A 22,790-nucleotide genomic window follows, 5' to 3' on the forward strand; every position below is an offset into this window, starting at 1 on the left:
TTAAACAACACTGGGGAAAGCGCATCCTTGCCGGAGACCTGTCGTCACCCTCACAGGCTGAGATGTTGTGTTCGCTATCTTAACCTTTATATCCGTCTGGTTGATGCTGGCTCCAATGAGGCTTACAATTTTACTTGGAATCTAAATTCTTTGAGTATATTTATAAGGCTTCTCTATGGATAGAATCATAGGCTTTTTTAAAATCTACAAACAATATGTGTACATCCTTATTATACTCCCAACTTTTTTGGAGGATCTGTCTTATTACGAAAATCTGATCCGTTGTAGATCTATTCGGCCTAAAGCCTCCCTGATAGTCTCCTAGTAAAGTCTCTGCTATTGGCCTTACTCTATCCAGTATACAATATGCTAGGACTTTATACGTTGTATCTAGTAATGCTATACCCCTATAATTACTACATACTTGTGGATCATTTTTTTTTGTGAATAGGACACACTAATGCGGTGCTCCAATCCTCCGGAAGTCTTTCTTCATGCCAGATACTCTCTATAATACTATGAATTCTATTTATTGTTCCGTCATCTAGGTTCTTTAGTACTTCTCCTTGGATCCCGTCTTCCCCAGGAGTTTTGTGGTTTTTTAGCCTATTAAGTTGTTGTAATATTTCCTCTTTGCTTGGAGGCGGACAATCGGTATCATTAGGTTCCGTTGGCATCCATGCAAATGTATTGACTGGGTTTTCGCAATTAAGTAATAAACCAAAATAATGTCTCCATTTTTCCAATACCTTGTCTTGTTCTGTCACAAGGGTTCCATCGTCATTTTTAAGAAACTTTTCATGTTTTTTGTACCCTCCTCTAATTGAATTTATCTTCTGGTATAATTGTCGAGTTCTATTTACTTTGTGATCAATTTCAGCTTCCTCTAATACATCTATTGTATATTTCCGTTTTTCATATCTAAATATATTATTTGCTTTCTTTTGACATTCTTTGTATGCCATCACTTTCTCTCTATTATAGGGATTGTTGAGCATTTGGGTCCTGGCTTCTTTCCTTCTATTAAATGCTTCCTTGCAGGAGTTTTTGAACCACGGTTTCCTTGTCCTGTTTTGTTTGCCTATTACTGTGACTGTGGTCGTTTTTATAGCATCCTTAACCGCTTTCCATTTAGCATCAATTGTCTCTTCTTGATTTATGTTTAAACTGTTCATTGTTTCATGTAATTTTTGCTTGAAATTTCTACATATATTAGTATCTTTTAGCTTATTCACGTCATATTTGTCCACTAACGTTCCTTTTTTAGATGTCAGTTTCTTGAGTTTCACCTTCAGTTTTCCTCTAACTAGGTAGTGGTCTGAGTCGCAGTCAGCTCCTCTGACTGTTTTAATATCATGCATACAATTTCTGAACCTAGTATTAATCAGGACATGGTCAATCTGACTGACATATCTTCCACTCGGTGCCTTCCATGTACCTTTATAGATATCTTTATGTGGAAACATTGTGCTCTTCACAATAAGTCCCCCACCACATGTAAAGTCTATAAGTCTGAGTCCATTTTCACTAGTTATATCGTGAAGGCTGTGGTTACCAATCGTTGATCTAAATATGTTCTCCTTCCCTAACTTGGTATTAAAGTCTCCTAGGACTATCCTAATTCTACTTCGTGGGATTTCATTTAGCGTGTGTTCCAAATTATCGTAGAATTCGTCCTTCTCCTCTTGTGTTTTTTCTTCTGTGGGTGCATGCCCATTCACGAATGTAATATCGAAAAAATGTGCTTTTAATGTTAGTACTGATATCCTTGGGTTAATGCTTTTGAATTCCCTTACTGATGGTACTAAGTATTTATGTACTGCAAAGCCTGTTCCAAATTGACGATGTTTATTACATTCGCCATAAAAGATCGTTGTGTCTTGAATATCTAGAGTTCCGTTATCGTTCCACCTTATCTCTTGTAGGGCCACCACTCCTAGCCCATACCTCTCCGTCTCCTCAACTAAGCATTGTACTGCTCCAGGTTTAAAAAGTGTGCGGATGTTCCATGTTCCAAAAGATAAGCCGTTTTTCCATTTTCTTGTCTTATTTTCCAAAGCTCCACGGTTCCGAGGCAAGTTTATTGATAGATCCTGAACAATATTATTTTCTAAGGCAGGGTTGTTAGCCCTGCGCTAAACCCCCAAACTGGAGGACCAGACTACTCCAACCAATTAAGGTTAGAGTAGGGAGAACAGTACCAACTAATTAAAGTCAGTAAAGTTCAGAGCTCGGGGCCCCGGGTTCGCAAAACCCGTCGCACTAGATAGTGCTCCCCTGGGGGAATCATATATGATATTATATGATTTAATGACGATTTAAAATAAAATTTGTATTGAACTTTATACCATTATAATTGTTATAATTACTCTAAGAATTGATTTCAATATTATAGTAAAAAAATAAGATTAATTAATTTTATCAATTTTAATAATTTTATTAAATGTTATAATTTATATTATCAATAAATAGTTTTTACATTATAATATATTTGCATTTTATTTTTTGCTGTTTTTTACAATCTTTCGTTTTGGATCCGATGAACATCGATTCAAAATTGAACGAATAAGTTCGTTTATTTTATTTGATATTTCATTATCAGCAGGATAGGTATTGCAAGTATACAACTTCACGCTAGCTTCAGAATGTTTCCATCTATTATAAAAAATCATTATTTAATAATATTCGTAATATGTTTTATTATTTAATCATGCTATAGTTAAATATCAACGATAAAATCCTCAATCTTATTATTTTAATTAGAATTTAATAATTTATTTGTGTTGAATAATAATACGTAACGGTCAAATTAAAAAAATAATCTGGTGATCAATAAATGATTGTATCGCTGTTGTTTAACTTTGTTCATCATTTAATCATTGTTTTTTTTTTTTATTATGGTTTTTACCTTACAAGTGACGGAATGTCCTTTATAGCACTAGTTTTATAATGTTGGATGACGTAGTAGTCATCGCATTTTGGCGCTACTGGACACCGAATCGTATACGTGTAATTTCCTTCCGTCAATGTTATTGAGTTTGAAACGTTATCTTCAATATTTCCTTTCGAAATTACACTAGCTAAGGCATCCTTGTACGTCTCTATTGATTCTGTTCGCTGCTATGCATTAATATATATTTATATTAAAAATGAATGTGTGGTGTGTGTAATATTTAAAAAAATAATACAATACAAATTATTACCTTTCCAGCCTTAGACATTTTAACTTTTGGTTCAGTATCATTTTTTTCTTTTTTTATTCTGCATTTTTACCGGTTTTAAAGAAGATGATAGTGTTGATAGCATACTACTTTCATTCTATTATTTAATAATAATATATTATTATCATACACACACATCCATAAACAAATAGGTATAGGTACTTACATCATCATTTGAAGAGCTTTCGCCTGCAGATACATTAGTATAGTACGACATATTATTATATATATATAAATATTTTTTTTTTAAATATACCTTAAATAAAAATGATAATCAGTATAAGTTTAATTTTTAATATAACAGATTGTTTAAAAAACATTTACCTGATCAAATTGTGTTACTTGGGTTTGTTATCGACTTCTAGCAAACGGATATCCGATATATTACGGTATGAAACGACGAAACATAAAATTTATAGACAATGTTGAGATTTAACACTAACTATAATCAATGTCTACTGATCACTTATATACAGATTTGTAAGGTTGTGGTATCATATGGCGTGATCATAGTTTTACCTATTCTATAAAAAAATAACTGTAGTCCAAGTTTAATATAGCGTGATCATATTTTTACCTAATCTATAAAAAATATCTGTGATCAAAGTGTAATATGGCGTGATCACATATCACACCATTGGATCAGACTATAAATTTGGTTCATAATCGTTCAATATTTATAGACTTATAGTCATTTACAAAGTGCTCTTGAGTTGGTTATAGTATAGGGTGTGGATAGAGTCCCGGAAATTCCGTGATAATTGTAAAAATGTTATCAGTCCCGGACAATTTTTCTTATCATTGCGCATGCGCGGGGACTAGTCTTATTTCCAACACGATTCAATAATTATGGTACTGCCGGGACTTGTACAATAATTATGTTATTGCCGGGATACTAAGTTGTACCATTGTACAATAGTAACTGTTATCGTATGATTTGTATGGATTTATGTGTTACTATAAATAACTAATAAGTGAATCACTAGTTGTGTATTGTTGTGCACTTGTGCTTGTGTATTTTTTGATTTATAAATTATAAATTACAATGTCTCACCAATATATTGGTAAAAAGTTTAAATCTCACGAAGATGTTGAAGTGTTTACGGCTGAGTATAAACAGTCATCTTTAAATGACTACTGGGTAAGAGACAATCGAACATTGCACTCGGCAGAAAAAAGGTAGGTATACTAATTTAAAAAAAAGTTTTATTAATAAGCATATTGTGTTATTATATAGCTGCATTCATGGCGGACAGAAATTCCGTCAAAAAATTAAAAAGACTGATCGTAAAACTTTGTAAGTATAAAATAAAAACTGTCACAACCTCCGGGAAAAATAGTTTGATTTGTTTTGAACTGTTAAAAGACATATTCAGTTTCCAATATCTTTAGTTTTTTTTTTCTATGATGTAAATAAAATTGTATTCGTTGGGTAAAGAAGCTTGAAAATTTAACACAAGGTTCCTGATATATTGTTACTATAGCAGTTGAAAAATATTAAAAGTACATTAGGTAGCACAATTTTTTTAAATAATAGGTAATTTAAAGTTCAAATTTTGACAAAATGTATCAAATTTAAAATGTAATAATTATATTTTAGTTAAAATTTATAAAATTTAATTTTCAACTTTTATAGCTAAGTATTAAAAATTTAAATCAGAGTGACATACACTTACCCACCTTTTTATTATTGAATAAATACTACAAATAATTTAGAATTAAACTACTATAATTAATATGGTTATTTTTTAATTAATAAATGATATATATTTCTTTTAGTATATTCAAACAAGAATGTGATGTATTTATTTATTTTGCCATATCTAAAGATGGAGAACATTTGGTTTTAAAAAGTTTATCAGAAGAACATAACCACAATTCTAATAAAAAGTAATTATCAATTGGGTTATAAAACAACAATGATCTTAAGTAACACTTTTTAGTTTGGTGCCAGACAGATTATATATTCAAGAAGCAAAGGTGGACATTACTTGTTAATTATTTTTGTTTTTAACTTAACAACTTAGGTATTCAATTAAAATTTTTATTATTTTAACTTAACTTTTATAGTTAATTATCATTACCATGCAGTTAAGTTAATTTTGACAAAACTAATTCTTTTGATTTTGTATGATAATTATATTATTTATAAGCAAAACAATTATTTATCTTCAACTATGTATAGATGTAGCCTATAAGTTTCTGCTAACAATAACAATTTAATGTTTTATCTTTGCACAGTGTATAACGTCTTGGCTTGAAAAAAAAAAACTAACTTAATTACCTAATTTTATTTTTTATCTTAACTTTAAACTTAGTTAAATTTTTTTTGTGAACTTTTAACTGAAAGCATTTTAATTGAATTAACTTAATCTGTCACAGTTAATAATTTTCATCTCACCTTAATTACTCATTTTTACCTTTTTCAAGAAGTTCAAATGTCCTATAATCTATTTAATAAAATAATATTTTAACTATTCATTTGTTTGGTACTTATAGAAAAACATTTAGCCATCTTCCAAAACAAAGAAAACTCAACCAAAATATTTTGAATGAAGCTACTAATCTCCAGGCATTAAGGCCCAACAAAAAATTCTTCTAAAAAATGTATCCGATACTTCTGGTAAAACTCTATTATTGAGAGTTATAACAAATATTTCCAAACGTAAAGAAACATACACAAATGATTTGAACGCTTGCTTTCCAATATTAAAAAAACATAATTGTCAGTATGAAGTCTTGGTGGAAAATAATGAATTAAGGGGCTTATTCTTTCAAAATACAGACATGAAAAATAATTTTGATTCTTATCCTGAAATTGTGCTTCTTGATGGTACATACAAACTATTAAATTTTGGTGGTGTTGTGTATTTATTTATTATCGAAGATTCAATTGGAAGCTCAGAAATAATAGCTGTTGGAATACTAATAGGTGAAATAAAAGAATACATTAATTGGTTAATTTCAACATTTAAAAATAAAAACAATCGTAGTTCTTTGATCAGGACGTTCATGACTGACAAAGATGAAAACATGAGAAACGTTCTGAGGCATCACTTTCCAACATCTAAATTAATATTGTGCAAATTTCATGTATTTCAAATTTTCAAACGTGAAATCACTACAAATAAATTAGGTATTACTCCATGTGAAGAATCAACTACTAAAGAATATTTCCAAAATATATCCTATTCAAAATCTATTGAGGAGTATGAAAAAACCTATGAATCTATGACACAGTTATTGCCAACACAAGTAATGACGTATTTTAAAAATAATTGGAACCCCATCAAATATGAATAGGTAGATGCATTCATTAATGATAATTTCTTAAATTTTACAAATAACAGAACAGAGTCATTAAATCGAAACTTAAAATCTGTAATTAGAAAACTGAGTACCCTAGAAGAATTTCTGACTAATTTTTTTATTGAATTACACATTGAAAGAACCGAACGAGACCATAAAGCAATAAAAAGTATTCATAAAATACCGGTTATATCAAATGATATACTTCCAATCAAAAAATATTCTGATCATTTAACTCAGTATTCTTTTAGTCATGTCGAAAAAGAATATCTGGCTAGTCTCAAAATGAACAACAATTCACTTGAAAATATTGGTGTTACTGTAACATTATGTGATTGTAAGTTTTTTCGATCAATGAAGTTGCCATGCCGCCGCATCATCAAAAAACGACAGCTAAATAATTTAGACATTTTTGATCAACAATTATGTTTACCCCGATGGACCAAAAACTATCTTCTTCAAAACCAAAATGCATTTCAACCACAAATCAATTCACCAGACAGTGTGCAAGATAGTATAAGTTATATAACATCCAAGAAAAAACCATCACCAAAATCAGCATTTGAAAAATACAAGGAAGCTTCAAATTTTACTACTAAACTATGTCAATTAGCTTCTGAAGTTGGACACTCTATGTATAATAATAGAATTGAAGGTTTAAAAAACATAATTAAACACTGGGAAAACATCAAGAAATAATTATTATACCCGTAGGAGAATCATTAAACAAGGTAAATTGAATTTAGTGTATGGCATTGAGTTTAAATAATTTTGACTAAATTTTACCTTTAGAATCAAAACAGTGATAATATGACACCTACTAAATTAATTTTGGATAAAAATATGGTAAATAACATAATTATTTATATAATTTGTTAAGTATAATATGTGTAATTTGACTGTCAATTCTAGGTTCAGTCATCTGTAGCAGTTGTTCATAGTTCACCTATTAATTCGATACAGCACCATAAAATGGTAAAATAATTAAATTGCAATGTTTAAACAATTTGAATGAAAATAAGATCACTTAAAATTATATTGTAATTTTTGTATGTTTCAGTTGAGTGAAGCTGTTCATAACACATCAACAAGTTTGTCATACAATCCAGACTTGGTAAATTATATATATCTGAGTACCTAGGTACTTAATTATTTTTTGAAACCATGTATTAATTATATTTTCTAGATGATATCTGAACTGCATTGTGTAAAACCTCATAATGTTAAACAAGGAACAGGTTTAGGTATTATTTTCTTTTTTTAACTTTATGAGATGATTTATTAATCATAACAAATTACATTTTTTTTTTAATTTGTTATTTTAGATATTTCTAGCATTATAATTCCTACTACTAAACGTAGAGGAAAACCTAAGGGAGCTCTACAAACAGTCATTGGTTTAAAAAAAAATAGAAAAGTCTAGCAATCAGTCATCACCTAAAGTAAATCTTTGTAATATGTACTTTTAAATACATCATCATTATTATCATAATTTAAAAATTGTTTTGAAATTTTAAAAATACATAAGGTTTATATCACACGTGATAAATATAAAAACAGGGTAGGTAAATATTTAACCCATCTTTGAAATCCTTTATTGTACCAATATTTTACATAATCGATCAGTGTCGTGTATTCCTTATATAGTCAGTATTATTAATATATGTGAAGGAAAGATAAATAAAATAAAGAATATTAACAACAAACAGAAAATAATCGTTTGATAATTATAATTTATAGCTCAGCATTAATGAAATATAATAAGTTGTTAAATAAAAATTAGACAATTTATTGTAATAAATGTATTGGCTTATTCAGAACCAATTTAAAAGCAATAGTAAGTAAGTGTTAATAAGTAAGTGTTTGTAAGTGTAAATATGAATGAGTATGTATAATGTTCAGATAACTGGTTTACATTAAACCAGCATTTTAAGCATAACGTCTCATAATATATAAGCTAAAAAAAAAAAAGTGGTAGTACAAAAAAAACATGGTGCTTAGATGACAGATGTTGTATATTGTGCAATTGCATCTTATTATTATACGTATTTTCCGTGTCTATGATATTGGTGTTTGATTATTTGTTCTTAATACTTCCCAAACATAATATATGTAGGTATTTAAGGGGTTCAATAAGGTATTGATTTTCAATGAATACAAATATACCTAATAAGCAAAATTTATAAATACTTTCGCATATTTAAAGTTGTAAGTATTTAACAATAATACGCCGACTGTGGAAGTGAAGGCGTATAGTAATGATGGGTACCTACACTAATAATTAACAAATACTAATTTTGTATTGAGTATAACGAATTTACCAACAATAAATAGATTTACAATTCGTCAAATCGAAATCTTATCGACGATAAGATAGTATTACTATACCCAAAGATTAAATCTAACACGGCCGCCGTTGACGTCCAATTAATATTGGACTGCGAAGATGACAATATATATTATACAAACATAATATAAACGCCACGTAAAAATAAAATCGAAATCTCTTTTTTTTTTTAATGTTTAATAACAATTGCATTTCATCGGTGTGCAAAAACTCGAGATAAACCTGTACGTATATAATACAAACACGAAAACACGTCGAAAATCGGTATTGAATAACCAATCCGCCTAAAATATATATTATTACCCCATGTATACAATATTGCCGAGTTCAAAAAATAATAAATATACATCAATACATAAATAGCGTAGGTATAGGTAGTAAATATATGAGAAACTATAAAATATATAATATTCCAGTAATATACGTAGGTATGCATAATATATTATTAAACAGTGGTAATGGTGAAATATATTAGAGCTTTAACTCTCGACAATCAAACGAAAAAACGAAAAAAAAAAATCGGAAAAAAATGCAAAAAATCAAGAGCGTCCGGCGATTTAAAGCGCCGCCGTCGGATCGACGATGATTCTGTCGGAGCGGGATTCGAACCAGGGGGTCTATTCTCAAAGCGGTCGAAAAGGGTTTTCGATCAAAATATGATCGAAAAACATTTATTTTCGATCGATTCTAAAATCCGTATTCTCAGACCAGTTTTCGATCAGAGTTTCGATCGTATATTCGATTTTCGTTTCGACTGGTATTTTGAGATCGAAAAGCTTGGTTTCGATCGTATTCTTCGTTTGTTCCTCCATATAATTCGAGATAATAATAGCTTACGGAGTATAGTTTTAACTTTTAACAGTTTTTATTGTTTAACAATTTAGTTTTATTTAATATCATGGCTAATGACGATATTGATCTTTTTATGCAATTTAATATAATGCAAAATAACATGCTCGAAGAATGGTTTACTGAACCCGAAGATACATGGCACAAGAAAATCCATTTGATGGTAATGATTTTGTCCATAAATAATAATAAGTTATTGTAGATAAATTACCAAGTGTTAATTACTTGTTTATATACATTTTTGTAATTTCAGTTTTAACTGATAGACAGTTTATGGGGACTTATCGTTTAAGCAAAGTTCTTGTTGAAGAATTAATTGACATATTATTGCCATTTATAAAAGCGTCAAACACATTAAGTGTGCAAAGAAAGGTAGGTTAAAAATATACCTTCTATATTTTTATAGTTTGGAGGTTTCAGAAGTAAGTGTAACATTTTTCTCGATAGTTTTTAGTAGAAGACTTAAATTAAAATTTATAACATGCCATACTGCTAAGTACAGTTATTTGTACGAGTAGGTATGAGCTATCAGCTATACCTGTAATTTTTTTTTAAATAATAGATAGGTAATATTGATTATACATATTAGGTACTAGGCGTGATATAATATAAGGTTAATAGGTTAATGACCATAGTCGTCGTATTTTGATTCTTTTTGAAACTATTTATAGCCATGAGAAGTTGTCGTTTTTTTTCATTTATTCTCAATAAATAATTTTTCACTCAATCAAATGATTTGTAAAATAAGGTTCAATATAAGTTTTAGTAGCATAAATAAAAAAAGTCGAACAGAATTTTTTTACCTTAGACTAAAAGTTTACCGGGATGTATTTATAACTAAGAGCAATTTTCTATTTTTATTAATTTAATAATGAAAGGTTGTATGATTGCGTACTTAGCTGGCTCACCGTCTTTTCTATGAATCTTTTTTTTATGCAACGATATCGTTGAATTCAAATTTAACACTTCTATTAGGATAACATAATTTAAAACTACTATACAGCAGAGTGATACTCACTTGTCTACCATTTTAATTAATGACAACATAATATGAATCTTGAATAATATGGTTAAGCCGTTTAGCCGTAAAGGTCCTAATGGCTATTGATTTTTTAAATTACACTTAGGTTCTCACAGCTTTGAGGTTTTATGCAAGTGGGAGTTACCAACAGGATATAGGTGAGCATAGAGGTGCAGCTCTCAGTCAAGCATCTGTCAGCAGGTGTCTTACGGAAGTAACTGAAGCTTTGAATAACCCTAGAATTATGAATAAGTATATTCATTTTCCTGCAAATTTGTTAGAACTAAATATTGTTCGTCGAGGGTGAGTTACATTTTAATAATAATTTTAATTGCTTATAGTTTTTGATAGTGCCGTACATTAAATGGACCACATGGTATAAAATATAATATTTACATATTCATTCATCATAATATTATATTTCTTATTTGCCAGTTAGTATTGTATTATTTAATTAATTTGTTTATATATATATATATTTATAGTTGTATTATAAAATCATTAATATCAGGCTATTTAGATGGCCACTATCTACGTACTTTTACACAATTAATTATATTTACCTATTCTTAGTTCTTAACAAATATAATATATTTACATTTATCATATTTTTATGATGCTGTAAACCTGGGGTCGACAACTCGCGGCCCGCGATTACAATTTATAATGAATTATTAATTAGTATAAAAATAGAATATCACATTATGTTAGTCGATAAAAAAATTAAACTTTAAATAAAGTAAGGTGTATGGCTCGTGAAAATGTTTTTTATTTTATTCCCCTTGACACCAAAAAAGTTGCGACCCTTGCTGTAAACTAACAATAGTTTGATTCTTATGGTTTTAAAATATCTAGTTATTAGTTTGAATATTTCCCACCAGATTTTATGACAAGTATTCAATTCCTGGGATCGTTGGAGTTATTGATGGAACCCATATAGCTATTGTCCCTCCAAAGTCTGATGATGAACTATACCCTGAGCATATATATGTCAACCGAAAAGGTTATCATAGTATAAATACTCAACTTGTGAGTCCTTAAACATATTTATTTAATATTATTTAGTAGGTATAAGTATCATTGCATAAAAACAAACAACTCAATAGTTATTATTTAATTTAATAGCAATTATCAAAATATTGTTATTATTACAGATATGTGACTCAGACTTAAAAATATTGAACGTGTGTTCAAAGTTCCCAGGAAGTGCTCATGATAGCCATATATGGCGTTTAAGTGTTGTGCAAGATGTGTTAAGACATTTACATACTATTGGACAGACATCATATTTTTTGCTTGGTGATTCTAGATATGGACTTAAACCATGGTTGATGACACCGATATATGAACCCCTAGAAAATAGTCCAGAAGCACGGTATATATAAGTGGTTGGGTAAAACCAGATCAATAATTGAGCGTTGCAATGGTGTGTTGAAAATGCGTTTCAGATGCCTTTTAAAACACAGAGTTCTCCATTACTCGCCAGAAAAGGCAGCTAGTATTATTAACGCATGTGTAATTTACACAAAATTTGTATCACAAATAATTTACCATTAGTAAATATTGAGGAAAGAGAAGATATTGATTTAGGCATATATAATGATTTACCAGTAATTAATTATGTGAACCAAATTAATCCAGAACTTACAGCAGGAAAAAGATACCAACAACAAATTATTTCTAGATACTTTCAATAAACACTTCTTTATTTAACAAGATATCATTAAAAAATAAATTATTAAAATTATATAAGATAGCATATCATATTATTTTTTTTTATTAACTATAAAATTTTTTTTATCAGATATTTTAAAATTTAGTATGGGTAGCAGATTAAAACATATGATAAAAAAAGATTAATCTAAAATAAATTATAAAAGGTACCTATATATTTTATATTATTAAATGTTATATTATATTTTATTATAGACAATTTTCTAATGATATTTATATGTTATAAAACCTTAAAATATGTTAAAAAAACAGGATTATATTAAGTACTTTTTTTCTAGTGCAGCTGCGATTCTTTCTTTTGCTTCTGTTCTCCTTTTTAAAAGATGAAGTTTAGCAATATAATAATTTTTTAAAATTTCATTTCTTGCATCATTTGTTTCTACCATATCATAGAAGCATTTACAGATTCTTTTAAGACACCAATTTTACTAAAATGTTTTAATTATATTATGTTAGAACTTAGAATTTTTTAATTTGTAAATAAATATATTATATTACTTTAGGGGAAAAAAGGAATTAAAATACCTTTTTGAATTATCTGTTGTTAAATTTGGTTGACCATTAACCTTACCAGCAAATTGTATATTATTAATAGCAGTTGTGAAACAGTCATCAACATTTAAGTGGGTTGGGTTTTCTTGTACAGGTAGGTTGAGATCACTTATATCTACACTGATGGATTTTTAAAATAATTAAACTACTAACATAATATACCTGTCATATTATATTTAATTAACATTAACATACCTATTTAAATTTAAATCATCTTCAATTTCAGGTAAAATATTATCAGTCACAGGTCTAAAATTATAATATTATAACACATTTTTTTAAATATTCACTATATAGTAAATAATAACTACTGTTTGTAAAAATTACTTTGTAAAACAAAATTAAAGGAAAAATTGGTCAATAACTTAGGTATTTAAGTAATATAAAACCAATACAAAAAATTGTGGTCAGCTAAATATAAAATAATTGTTTTATTTTGAGCAATACTTTGGTTGGATTAGTTGATATTAAAACCATTTTTACCTTATAAGAGTGGTATTTTATAAATATTTATTACTTACAATAAAACACAATTAGGCTCAACAACCTGTTCATCTTCTATAACCATCTAATAACCTTCAAAGCTTACAGTAGGTTCAGCAGTGTTTGGATGTCCACTAATAGGTACCTCTCCAATAATATTTAAAATTTGATCTTCCCATTCATCAGTCCTTTCATTTTCATTGTCCCCCCCCCCCCACCAGTTCTTCTACAACTTTTTTTGTATTCAACACTTCTTGTCTTAACATTACTTTTTAAGTCTATCCAACACTAAAATTTTATAGCAAGCAAATATTATATGTTGAAAATGAGTCATAAGATCTAAGTTACACTTAGATCATTGTTAAATAATAATAATAAAAATATTTTGTGTAGTTCACAAATATTGAGATATTCTTGTAATTATATAATATCATGTACTATAATATCTACAGTATATTCTGACATTTTCACAGGCTTCTTATGGATTCTACAATAATTAGTCAGTAGCATGGCTACTTCATTATTGATTATTAAATTGAAAATATATTTATTAATAGAATATTATGACTACATTTTTAAGAATTTTGCTTTTTACTTTTTAGAGAATTTTTTGACATTATAAGTACATTTTTTATGTTTTAAAGTAATTTTTATATAGGAATTGATAAAATTTTATAAAAATTAAGCAGCACCTGATTGTACAGTGCTATTATGAAACAAGGTAAAAGTATAACAAATATATCTACCTAAATTGTATATTTAGTTTTTGGAAATCACTTTCAAAGTAAAAAGGAAAACTAGTAGATGATGAATTTGATACGAATACTAATAATAATAATAATAATTAATACCTAAGAATAAAAATATATATAATAAAACAAATTTGTTAAAAATAATTTTAAAAGCATCTAAAAAAAAAATTCTGTTATGAGTGCACTAAGTTGTATGTTATAAGTCATTTTTCTAGTTTTTTAGAGCATTTAAATCCGTTCCCTAAATTTATGAGTATTAAATTAAAATTTTTACATTGATCACACCATGAATTTAGAAAACTGTCTTGCACTCTTGCATTAAAGCACAATGGGCATAGGTATACGACAAAAGTGAATAGGTTATGAGTAGGGCCCGGATTTATATGCATTTGCATGTTTTTTCTGAATAGTCCAAAAAATAGCTAGGTAAGCTACAAATTTAATTTGTAATCAATAGATCCGAAATATAAAGTTTTATTTTGCATATTTTTGCATATTTTGTCCTTTTTTGACTTGTAATGCATATTTCTGTATTTTACAATTTTTTTTTGCATATATACGGTTTTTAAATGCATAAAATGTAATATTTTGGTTATTTTTATTAAAATTACCTATTTTACATTGTACATTGCACGCGCGTATATTTTGACGTGCGTTTTAACATAAGACGCAGATGCGAAAATCAACGTCCGTTCAAATGCACATCGCGTCGTCGCGGTCGTTAGTGTAGCCCAATCTATAAATATCAATACAATTCTACAACGGACGTCAAAATTACGGATGTACATTATACACTCGTGTGGCCTCAGCCTATAATCCATGTAATTTGACGAAGTCGTTTTCTTATCTTATCTGAGACATATCGGGACAAGTATCTATAGTACGGCCAGCGAAAAGTGAGCCGCGATACCAGAGCTCCGGGTGGCCAAATTTCGTCAGGGCTACTCAACTTTTTGGCGCGTAAATTGTATTCAAACCTGTTATTATATGAATATTATTATTCCTCCTTTATATTTTGGTAAATACGTATTTTTGAAGAAATAAAATAGGTATTATTATATTACATGCAATTTAATTATTCAAATTAATAAATATAAATAATATATACAAAAAATAATAAATAATAAAAAAAAAATTAATTTTTATACAATATTAGAAGTTATCGTCGTCATCATCGTCATCGTCACTTGAGCTGTCGTCGGGATTTATGGTAAGAATGATAGGCTCCAAAATTTCGTCCCTTAACCCTTCTTCACTAGATCATCGTCTTGAATTTTGTCACAATGGTCACCGCATTTTTTCCAATTTTCTTTTGTCACCGCATCTAAGGCATTATTGACCAATACTTCGACATCTGCCATTTTAAAAGAATGATTTTTTTCGGCGACTTCTCCCTTAATTTGTGCCCAAATCATCTCGATGGGGTTGTATTGGCAGTGATATGGTGGCAGTCTCACCACTTCATGACCCATTTGAAAAGCTATCTCGTCTAATTTATATTTTTTTTCTTTTGGCATCGACAGTTTTACCTTTTCTCGCAATTCACACAATGTTTCTTCGGGAATAAATGGTATAGATTTGTTTTGGAGCCATGTTTGAACATCTGCCTTTTTAGTGTTGCTCTTCGGGTAGTCTTCGTATAACGTTGAATGATATGGGACATTGTCCATGACTATAATACATGGCTCCTCCAAATTACCTAACATATCGACGAACCATTGTTCAAACACTGGCGTTCATCTGCGAGTGGTAGTCTGCCGAACTACCAGATTTGCACCGAAATACCAGTTTGGAATTTTTTACAAAACCAAATGACGGTGACCCGGCATGGCACACAATGAGCCTACCGCCCTTCCCTATTGGTACCTTGAGTCCTTCGGTATTGTCTGAGTTTTGCCAAATGTACCCACGTGTGTGGTTTTGGTTTACCCACGTCTCATCCAAGTAAACAACTGGCCTTGAATCGTTGTTACGTCGAAACTCATGCATTTTTCTTAAAAATTTTACTAGAGCAGCAACAATGTCATTCCGCTCCATTAAAAATTTACGTCCATCATTACATCTTTTATACTTAAAATCTAAATTTTTTAAAAGGACTTTAATGGACGATTTTGAACCCGGATAATTTGTTTTTTCACGCATTGCTGCCAATATTTTTGCGCTCGTAGGAAATTGATGATTGTCGTAAAAGCTATGAACGGTTCTCCTTACAACTTCGTTGTCAAAATCATCTAGTTCAGTAGCATACTTTAACCGTTTATAAGTTTTTCTTGGCGACTTGAATGATGTAGTGATGGGTTTGTCATCTTGTTCTCTATTTTTTTTCCTTCTGCACAAATTCGCTTGACACTTGCAACGCTAACACCACATGCTTCGGCAGTTACTTCGCGAGTTTTAACGGAAAAAATGAGCAAATTCAGGAAAATTTTGTCAGTAGCCAATACTTTTAAGTAATTGTAAACACTATAAATTACTTTTTTAGTTTGGGAATGAATATCCTGTTGAGATTCCATTATAAAAATATTGTTATAAATTTATAACAAAAATTAAACACTTTTTTTTAAAAAAAGGCGAACAAAAAAATACTTATAGCACAGGCAACTCGATGAAACGTACACACTGTCACAGGTAAACGGTCGTGGAAGTACTAACCGCCGGCGTATTACGACTACGCTGTAGAACATTTCACGTAAGGGATTCGAAAAATCGTAAAATATAATGTAAGGACAAACGCCATCTGACTTTTTAAATAGCGCGCCAATAGTGTCTAACGGAGAACCCCTAGTTACGCTAAAATTCGCCACTAGTAACGCCACCGTCGCGGCTCACTTTTCGCTGGCCGTACTGTAGTAATTTGTTATTGAGAAGGTTTTAGTGAATCATACATGAGTCGTGTTTGTTTCGTCGTGTTTTTCGTGTTGATCCGAGTGCTCGTATTTTATTTTGACGAAAAAATGCCGAAAATTAGCGCAACTACGTCCAGTAGGTTAAATAAATTTGTTGCCGAATATAAAGGTATTTTTTCCACAGATGGCTTAGTTTTATTTTGTTTAAAATGTAACGTCAAAGTAAATGGCGAAAAACGTTTCACAGTCATCCAACATTTATCAACTGGAAAACACAAAAGTGCAGTTCAACGTACGAATTTACAAGAAAAAAATCAAACATTAATTTCAAATGCAACTTCAAAATCTCCCTTTTTTCTAGAAATGTGCAATGCAATGGTTTCAGCAGATATACCTTTTAATAAATTAAATAACAAGTGCTTCCGGGAATTCCTAGAAAAATACACTAAGCAAACTATTCCAAATGAGTCAACACTCAGAAAAAATTATTTATCTGATATATACGACCGAACCATCACCAACATCCGCAGTTATATTTCTAATCAAAAAATATGGATAAGTATCGACGAAACTACAGACGTCGAAGGTCGTTATATAGCCAATGTGATAATCGGTACACTTAGTTCAGATAATCCCGGAAAAACCTTTTTGTTAACATCTGAAGTATTGGATATTGCAAATCATCAAACAATTTGTAAATTATTCGATAGTTCTTTATTTTTACTTTGGCCGGAAGGGTTACGCAGAGATGATGTTTTGCTTTTTATCACTGATGCTGCACATACATGGTCAAAGCAGCCAGATCTCTAGATATATTTTATACAAATATGATTCATTTAACATGTCTTGCTCACGGACTACATCGTATTGCTGAAGAGATACGTAAAAATTTTCCAAAGGTAGATAATTTAATTTCTAATGGGAAAAAAATTTTCCTGAAAGCATCGTCACGTATATTATTTTTTAAAACCGAGTTACCCCATATTCCGTTACCACCACAACCAATAATTACTAGGTGGGGTACTTGGTTAGAGGCTGCTATTTATTATTCTGATCATTTTCAAGATTTTAGCCGCGTAGTAAATATGTTTGACAAAAACGAGGCGATATCCATACAAATTACGCAAAATTTAATTCAAGATAAAAATTTAACTAGTGATCTTGCTTATATAAAATCGCACTTTAATTTTTTGCCGAGTAGCATAACTTTATTAGAAAAAAAAAATACATCTTTAAACGATTCAATTAATTTGATGAAGAATGTTGAAAGTAATATTTCCAAAATACCTAACGGAAATGTCGGAAAAGCAATTAAAGACAAATTTCAAGCTGTTTTAAAGAAAAATAAAGGCTATGAAACCTTGAAAAAAATCTCTGCTTGTATTGATGGAACAAATGAAACTTTGGAAAATATAGAACAAAATTTCAGTCCAAGCGATATCTCTTTTTAAATACGCTCCCGTCACATCTGTCGACGTAGAGAGGAGTTTTTCAAGGTACAAAAATATATTGGCTGATAATCGACGAACTTTCACATTTGAAAACCTGAAAAAAACATTCGTGGTGCATGCAATGCGAATGCTTTTGGTATGTATTAATTTTCGTTTAATCACATAATTTATTTAATAAAAATATTTTAATTTTAATTTTTCAGATTGAAATTACAAAATGTTTGAAAGTAAAAAAAAAAGAATCAAAAAAATATTGTATTATTTATTAGAACATAATATAAAAATAATGAAAATAAATTTTTTTTTTAATCGATTTTTTTGCATATTTTTTATTTTATAGGGTATATTTCTATAAAATAAGAGCATAAATGCATATTTTATAGTGCATATTTCTTAGGTTTTTAGAGCATATAAATCCGGGCCCTAGTTATGAGAAATACGATTAATTACTTTTTTCCATTTTAATGGATCTTTAGTGGCTCCTACGATTGAATTAAGTTCATCACTTATTTGTTGCCACAGTTGTTTGGCATTTTTATTTGTATATGAAGAACCTAATTTTCCCTTTTGAAGTTCCGGGTGTGACTGCATGAAGGAAATTAATGCTTCCTTCTGAGCAAATGATACTGACTTACCTTTATATTTTTTGGACATTTTAAAAATTGTATAGACTTAACTTTTACTTTAAAAATTTGTTGCTCGGTTGCAGGCGTTTAGCTAGTGTAGTAGTGTACAGTCTTTATATACGGAACAAAGAACATCCCTCGTTATTTTTTATTATTTTATTATTTTTTGTGATCAGCTGTTGCGTTTTCTCATGGAATAATAAGAAATTAAGTGATCACATTTCAATAGTCGAAAACTAGATCGAAAATCACATATTCGATATTTGAATTTTCGATCAGCTTTTGAGAATAGCGTAAATCGAAAAATAACGATCGAATCGTTTATTTCGATCGAAAGTTGACCATCGAATAAATATTTTCGACGATCGTTTTCGATTGATTTGAGAATAGGCCCCCAAACTACCCTAGCACGGGGACCTAACGCCTAAACCTATCGACTGCAGTTTGAGATGGGAAACCGAGTCGAACGTCGAGCTCTTAAGCAAAACCGAAACGCAGAGAACACCGCATTAATCGCATCGATTCCGTTAACGATCGTAAAAGAAGAATCGCCGTCGTTATCGTACGTACGACGACTATTTAACAGACGCGCGCGCTATTCCGACGTACCTCTCGCGGTTCGAAAATCAAACACAAACGCCCGTCGTAAAGACCAATAGGCAATAACGTTTATGTCGCGGAAACCGAAACGCGTGCATGAGAATCTCCGTATACGTACGCGTATTTTAATCGCGGTCGATCAAATATCGAGTCTCCGTATTATATTACGCACAGGTACGATGTACAGTATTATATTTTACACGTTCACCCGCTCCGAGCTCACAAGAGCGCGCGTCGTTATAGACCAATACATGAGACAACAGCATTAAAATAATATTATTATCGCTGTCGAGAACGTTTTAAAGACGTTCACTGTCGAGCTACAATAATAATATACGTATTTAAGGCGGGAAAAGGTCGAGAAACGGAAAAAAGGTAGAAAAAAACGTATCGAAACGAAGCGGCGGCGGCGGACGACGTTTTCGAAAATAGCGCGGCGGAACGGAATTTTGTGATTGGTAGGTAATTGTCTATAATATGGGTAGCGCTGCGCCGGCGGAAAGACGAACCGCTTCACGCTTTATTATAGAAGGAGATTTTTGTAGACTTATTCGTAATCAAAAGACGAAACATAAATCTAAATTAATTATATGTAAAAGATGTTTTACAGTTTTTAGTAATATTCCTTGTAAATTCAAACTATGGGGTATTAATGGGTTAAAAAAACATAAAAAAATTTGTGGAAAACATAAACTTGGAAGATTATTAACAGTAATAAACCTCTTTTTGGTTTCAATTAAAAATAAGGATTATATAATCTATTATTAAGTCGAAATTAATATGTAATTTTATTACTTCTTAATTAAGATAAATTAATTAATAATTTTTAAAAGCAAATTAAATGTTATAAGTTTTAACTATTATCCTTTAAATTTTTCAATTTAATGATCCAAATTTTCATTCATAAAAAATAGTAATGATTATAAATATAAAAAAATTATGAATATTGTGTTAAAATAAAATATATTTGAAATTTTGAAATTTAAAATTATTGGTAAATAATTGAGATTTCAATATCAAAAATTAAAAAAATAATTGCAATTAAGTAAAAATGTAATGAAAATGGAATACGTGATTTATAAATGGATCAAATCCACATTCAAAAGGTGCTGATTTATTATGATTAAATTTTATTTTTATATTAATTAAAATATAATTATAAATAAAATTATTAAAATTAAGGTTAAAATAATTATTGAAATTAAATTTAATAAAATTATTTTATTTAAATTTTAAACTTTTTGATTGGAAATCAAATATACTTTTTATATTAATAAAATTAATTATTTCATCAATAGAATGTTATATATAAAAATAATCAAATAATATCAATAAAGTGTCAATATCATGCGGCTAATTCAAATCTAATATGATGGATAAAAGAAAAATGTAATTTTAATATTCGTATTAAATTGATTATAAGAAAAATTGTTCCAATAATTACGTGTAATCCATGAAATCCAGTTGCTATATAAAATGATGATCCAAAAATTGAGTCTGAAAATGTAAATGTTGCTTGATTATATTCTAATATTTGAAGTATTAAAAAATAAATACTTAAAATAATTGTTAAATTTATAAAAATAATTGTTTTTTTTTTTAAATTATTTAATAAGTAGAAATGAGTTAAAGTAACAGTAAATCTTGATGTTAATAAGATAATTGTATTTAATAATGGAATTAGAAGAGGGTTAAAGAATCTAATATTTTTTGGGGGTCAATTTAATCCTAATCCAATTGAAGGAGCTAAAGAATTATGTAAAAAGTTCCAGAAAAATGAAATAAATAGAAATATTTCAGAAATAATAAATAAGATTATTCTAAATTTAATTAGATTTATAATGAAAAAATTATGATTTCCTTGAAAAGTTCTTTCTCGAATTACATCTCGTCATCATAATATAGAAATTAAAATAATTATTAAAAAATTAATTAATAAAATTAAATTGAATTTAAAATTTATAGTTATAATATTTGAAATTATTAAATTAAATGTATTTAATGCTATTAAGATTGGTCATGGGCTTAAATTTAAAATAACGAAATTTGAACTCTTGTGATTTTTTATTACGTTAACTTTTATTTAAAACAACAATTTACATAGGTATATGAAATATTTACATTATTTTCTTTTTATTATTTGACTTTATGTCTTTTAAATACAATAAAAATATAGGATAAGATAACAAACACTCATTTAATGAGATATTATATAAGAACAAAACTCACGGGTGGGAAATTGTATAACATTGTCCTTTATTCACCGTCTTGATTTGGATCGTGCTGTAGTTCTGTCTCTGTGTCTCGTCCGGAATCTCACTGTTATGTCTTGATTTTTTCTTCTTCGTGATACACAACTGGGAAATTTGGGTACATACAAAATATTATATATCTTAATATAGTTGTATTTTACAATGTTATATTGTAAAATATATATCAAGATATATAATTATACCCCGTGCAACTGAGTGTTGGTCCCGACTTAAAGTAAACCTTAAGTGGGCACTGCAGTTCGTCGTGGTTAAGTTACTTTGGTAACTATATAGTCGCTGTGACGTCACCGTATGAAGGTCGTATATACCTTCCGGTGAGTAATCGACTAGTTACGGGATAAAAAGGCCAGAGGCGGGAAGTGTGTATTGTGGTGCCAGCGTCGACGGTCTTATATGCCTTCTTCGAGCTGTTTGACAACGGAGTTTAAATTTGTATTTCTTGAAATTTGCTTAATTTTCTAGGGCCATATTTGTTTGGGAATTATTTTATTATTTTTTTTGGCGTTTTTTACTAAACAGAGATGTATGTGGTTATTTGTTGAGATGAGATGTAGTCGATAAAAAAAATAAACAATGTGAATAAGAAGCGAGTCGCAACGACCGCGACGGCGGCGGGATATACGCCATCTGGTTAGTGTCTAATAGGTCGTCGGCGCATTGACGTGATGGTATCACGCTAATGTACGACACAAGAGCGCGGCACCTGTGCGTTCTTGTCTCGTTACA

General features: G+C 29.4%; 3 protein-coding genes and 4 pseudogenes across 3 annotated transcripts; 3 read left to right on the forward strand and 4 right to left on the reverse strand.

Moving 5' to 3' along the window:
• Positions 1-431: 431 nt before the first annotated feature.
• On the reverse strand, positions 432-2,290 carry LOC126554151 (uncharacterized). The gene is made up of 2 exons (XM_050209252.1): positions 2,264-2,290; positions 432-2,135 (listed from the first exon to the last, which is right to left on the reverse strand). The coding sequence occupies exons 1-2, from the start codon at positions 2,288-2,290 to the stop codon at positions 432-434; spliced, it is 1,731 nt and encodes a 576-aa protein (XP_050065209.1).
• Positions 2,291-2,498: 208 nt separating this feature from the next.
• Positions 2,499-3,444, reverse strand: LOC126554160 (uncharacterized). The gene is made up of 4 exons (XM_050209258.1): positions 3,388-3,444; positions 3,204-3,318; positions 2,909-3,120; positions 2,499-2,655 (listed from the first exon to the last, which is right to left on the reverse strand). The coding sequence occupies exons 2-4, from the start codon at positions 3,219-3,221 to the stop codon at positions 2,499-2,501; spliced, it is 387 nt and encodes a 128-aa protein (XP_050065215.1). The 5' UTR covers positions 3,222-3,318; positions 3,388-3,444.
• A 2,564-nt stretch (positions 3,445-6,008) lies between these two features.
• Positions 6,009-7,270, forward strand: LOC114131633 (uncharacterized; annotated as a pseudogene).
• Positions 7,174-7,963, forward strand: LOC114131634 (uncharacterized). Its single transcript, XM_050209257.1, has 6 exons — positions 7,174-7,261; positions 7,323-7,376; positions 7,443-7,505; positions 7,591-7,644; positions 7,717-7,774; positions 7,856-7,963. The coding sequence occupies exons 2-6, from the start codon at positions 7,341-7,343 to the stop codon at positions 7,951-7,953; spliced, it is 309 nt and encodes a 102-aa protein (XP_050065214.1). The 5' UTR covers positions 7,174-7,261; positions 7,323-7,340; the 3' UTR covers positions 7,954-7,963.
• A 1,901-nt stretch (positions 7,964-9,864) lies between these two features.
• On the forward strand, positions 9,865-12,444 carry LOC126554152 (putative nuclease HARBI1; annotated as a pseudogene).
• A 291-nt stretch (positions 12,445-12,735) lies between these two features.
• LOC126554153 (uncharacterized) lies at positions 12,736-19,525 on the reverse strand (annotated as a pseudogene).
• A 1,545-nt stretch (positions 19,526-21,070) lies between these two features.
• LOC126554154 (cytochrome c oxidase subunit 3-like) lies at positions 21,071-21,988 on the reverse strand (annotated as a pseudogene).
• Between the last annotated feature and the right edge of the window lie 802 nt (positions 21,989-22,790).

Source organism: Aphis gossypii, unplaced genomic scaffold (genome assembly GCF_020184175.1).
Source record: "Aphis gossypii isolate Hap1 unplaced genomic scaffold, ASM2018417v2 Contig00435, whole genome shotgun sequence".
Lineage (NCBI taxonomy): Eukaryota > Metazoa > Arthropoda > Insecta > Hemiptera > Aphididae > Aphis > Aphis gossypii.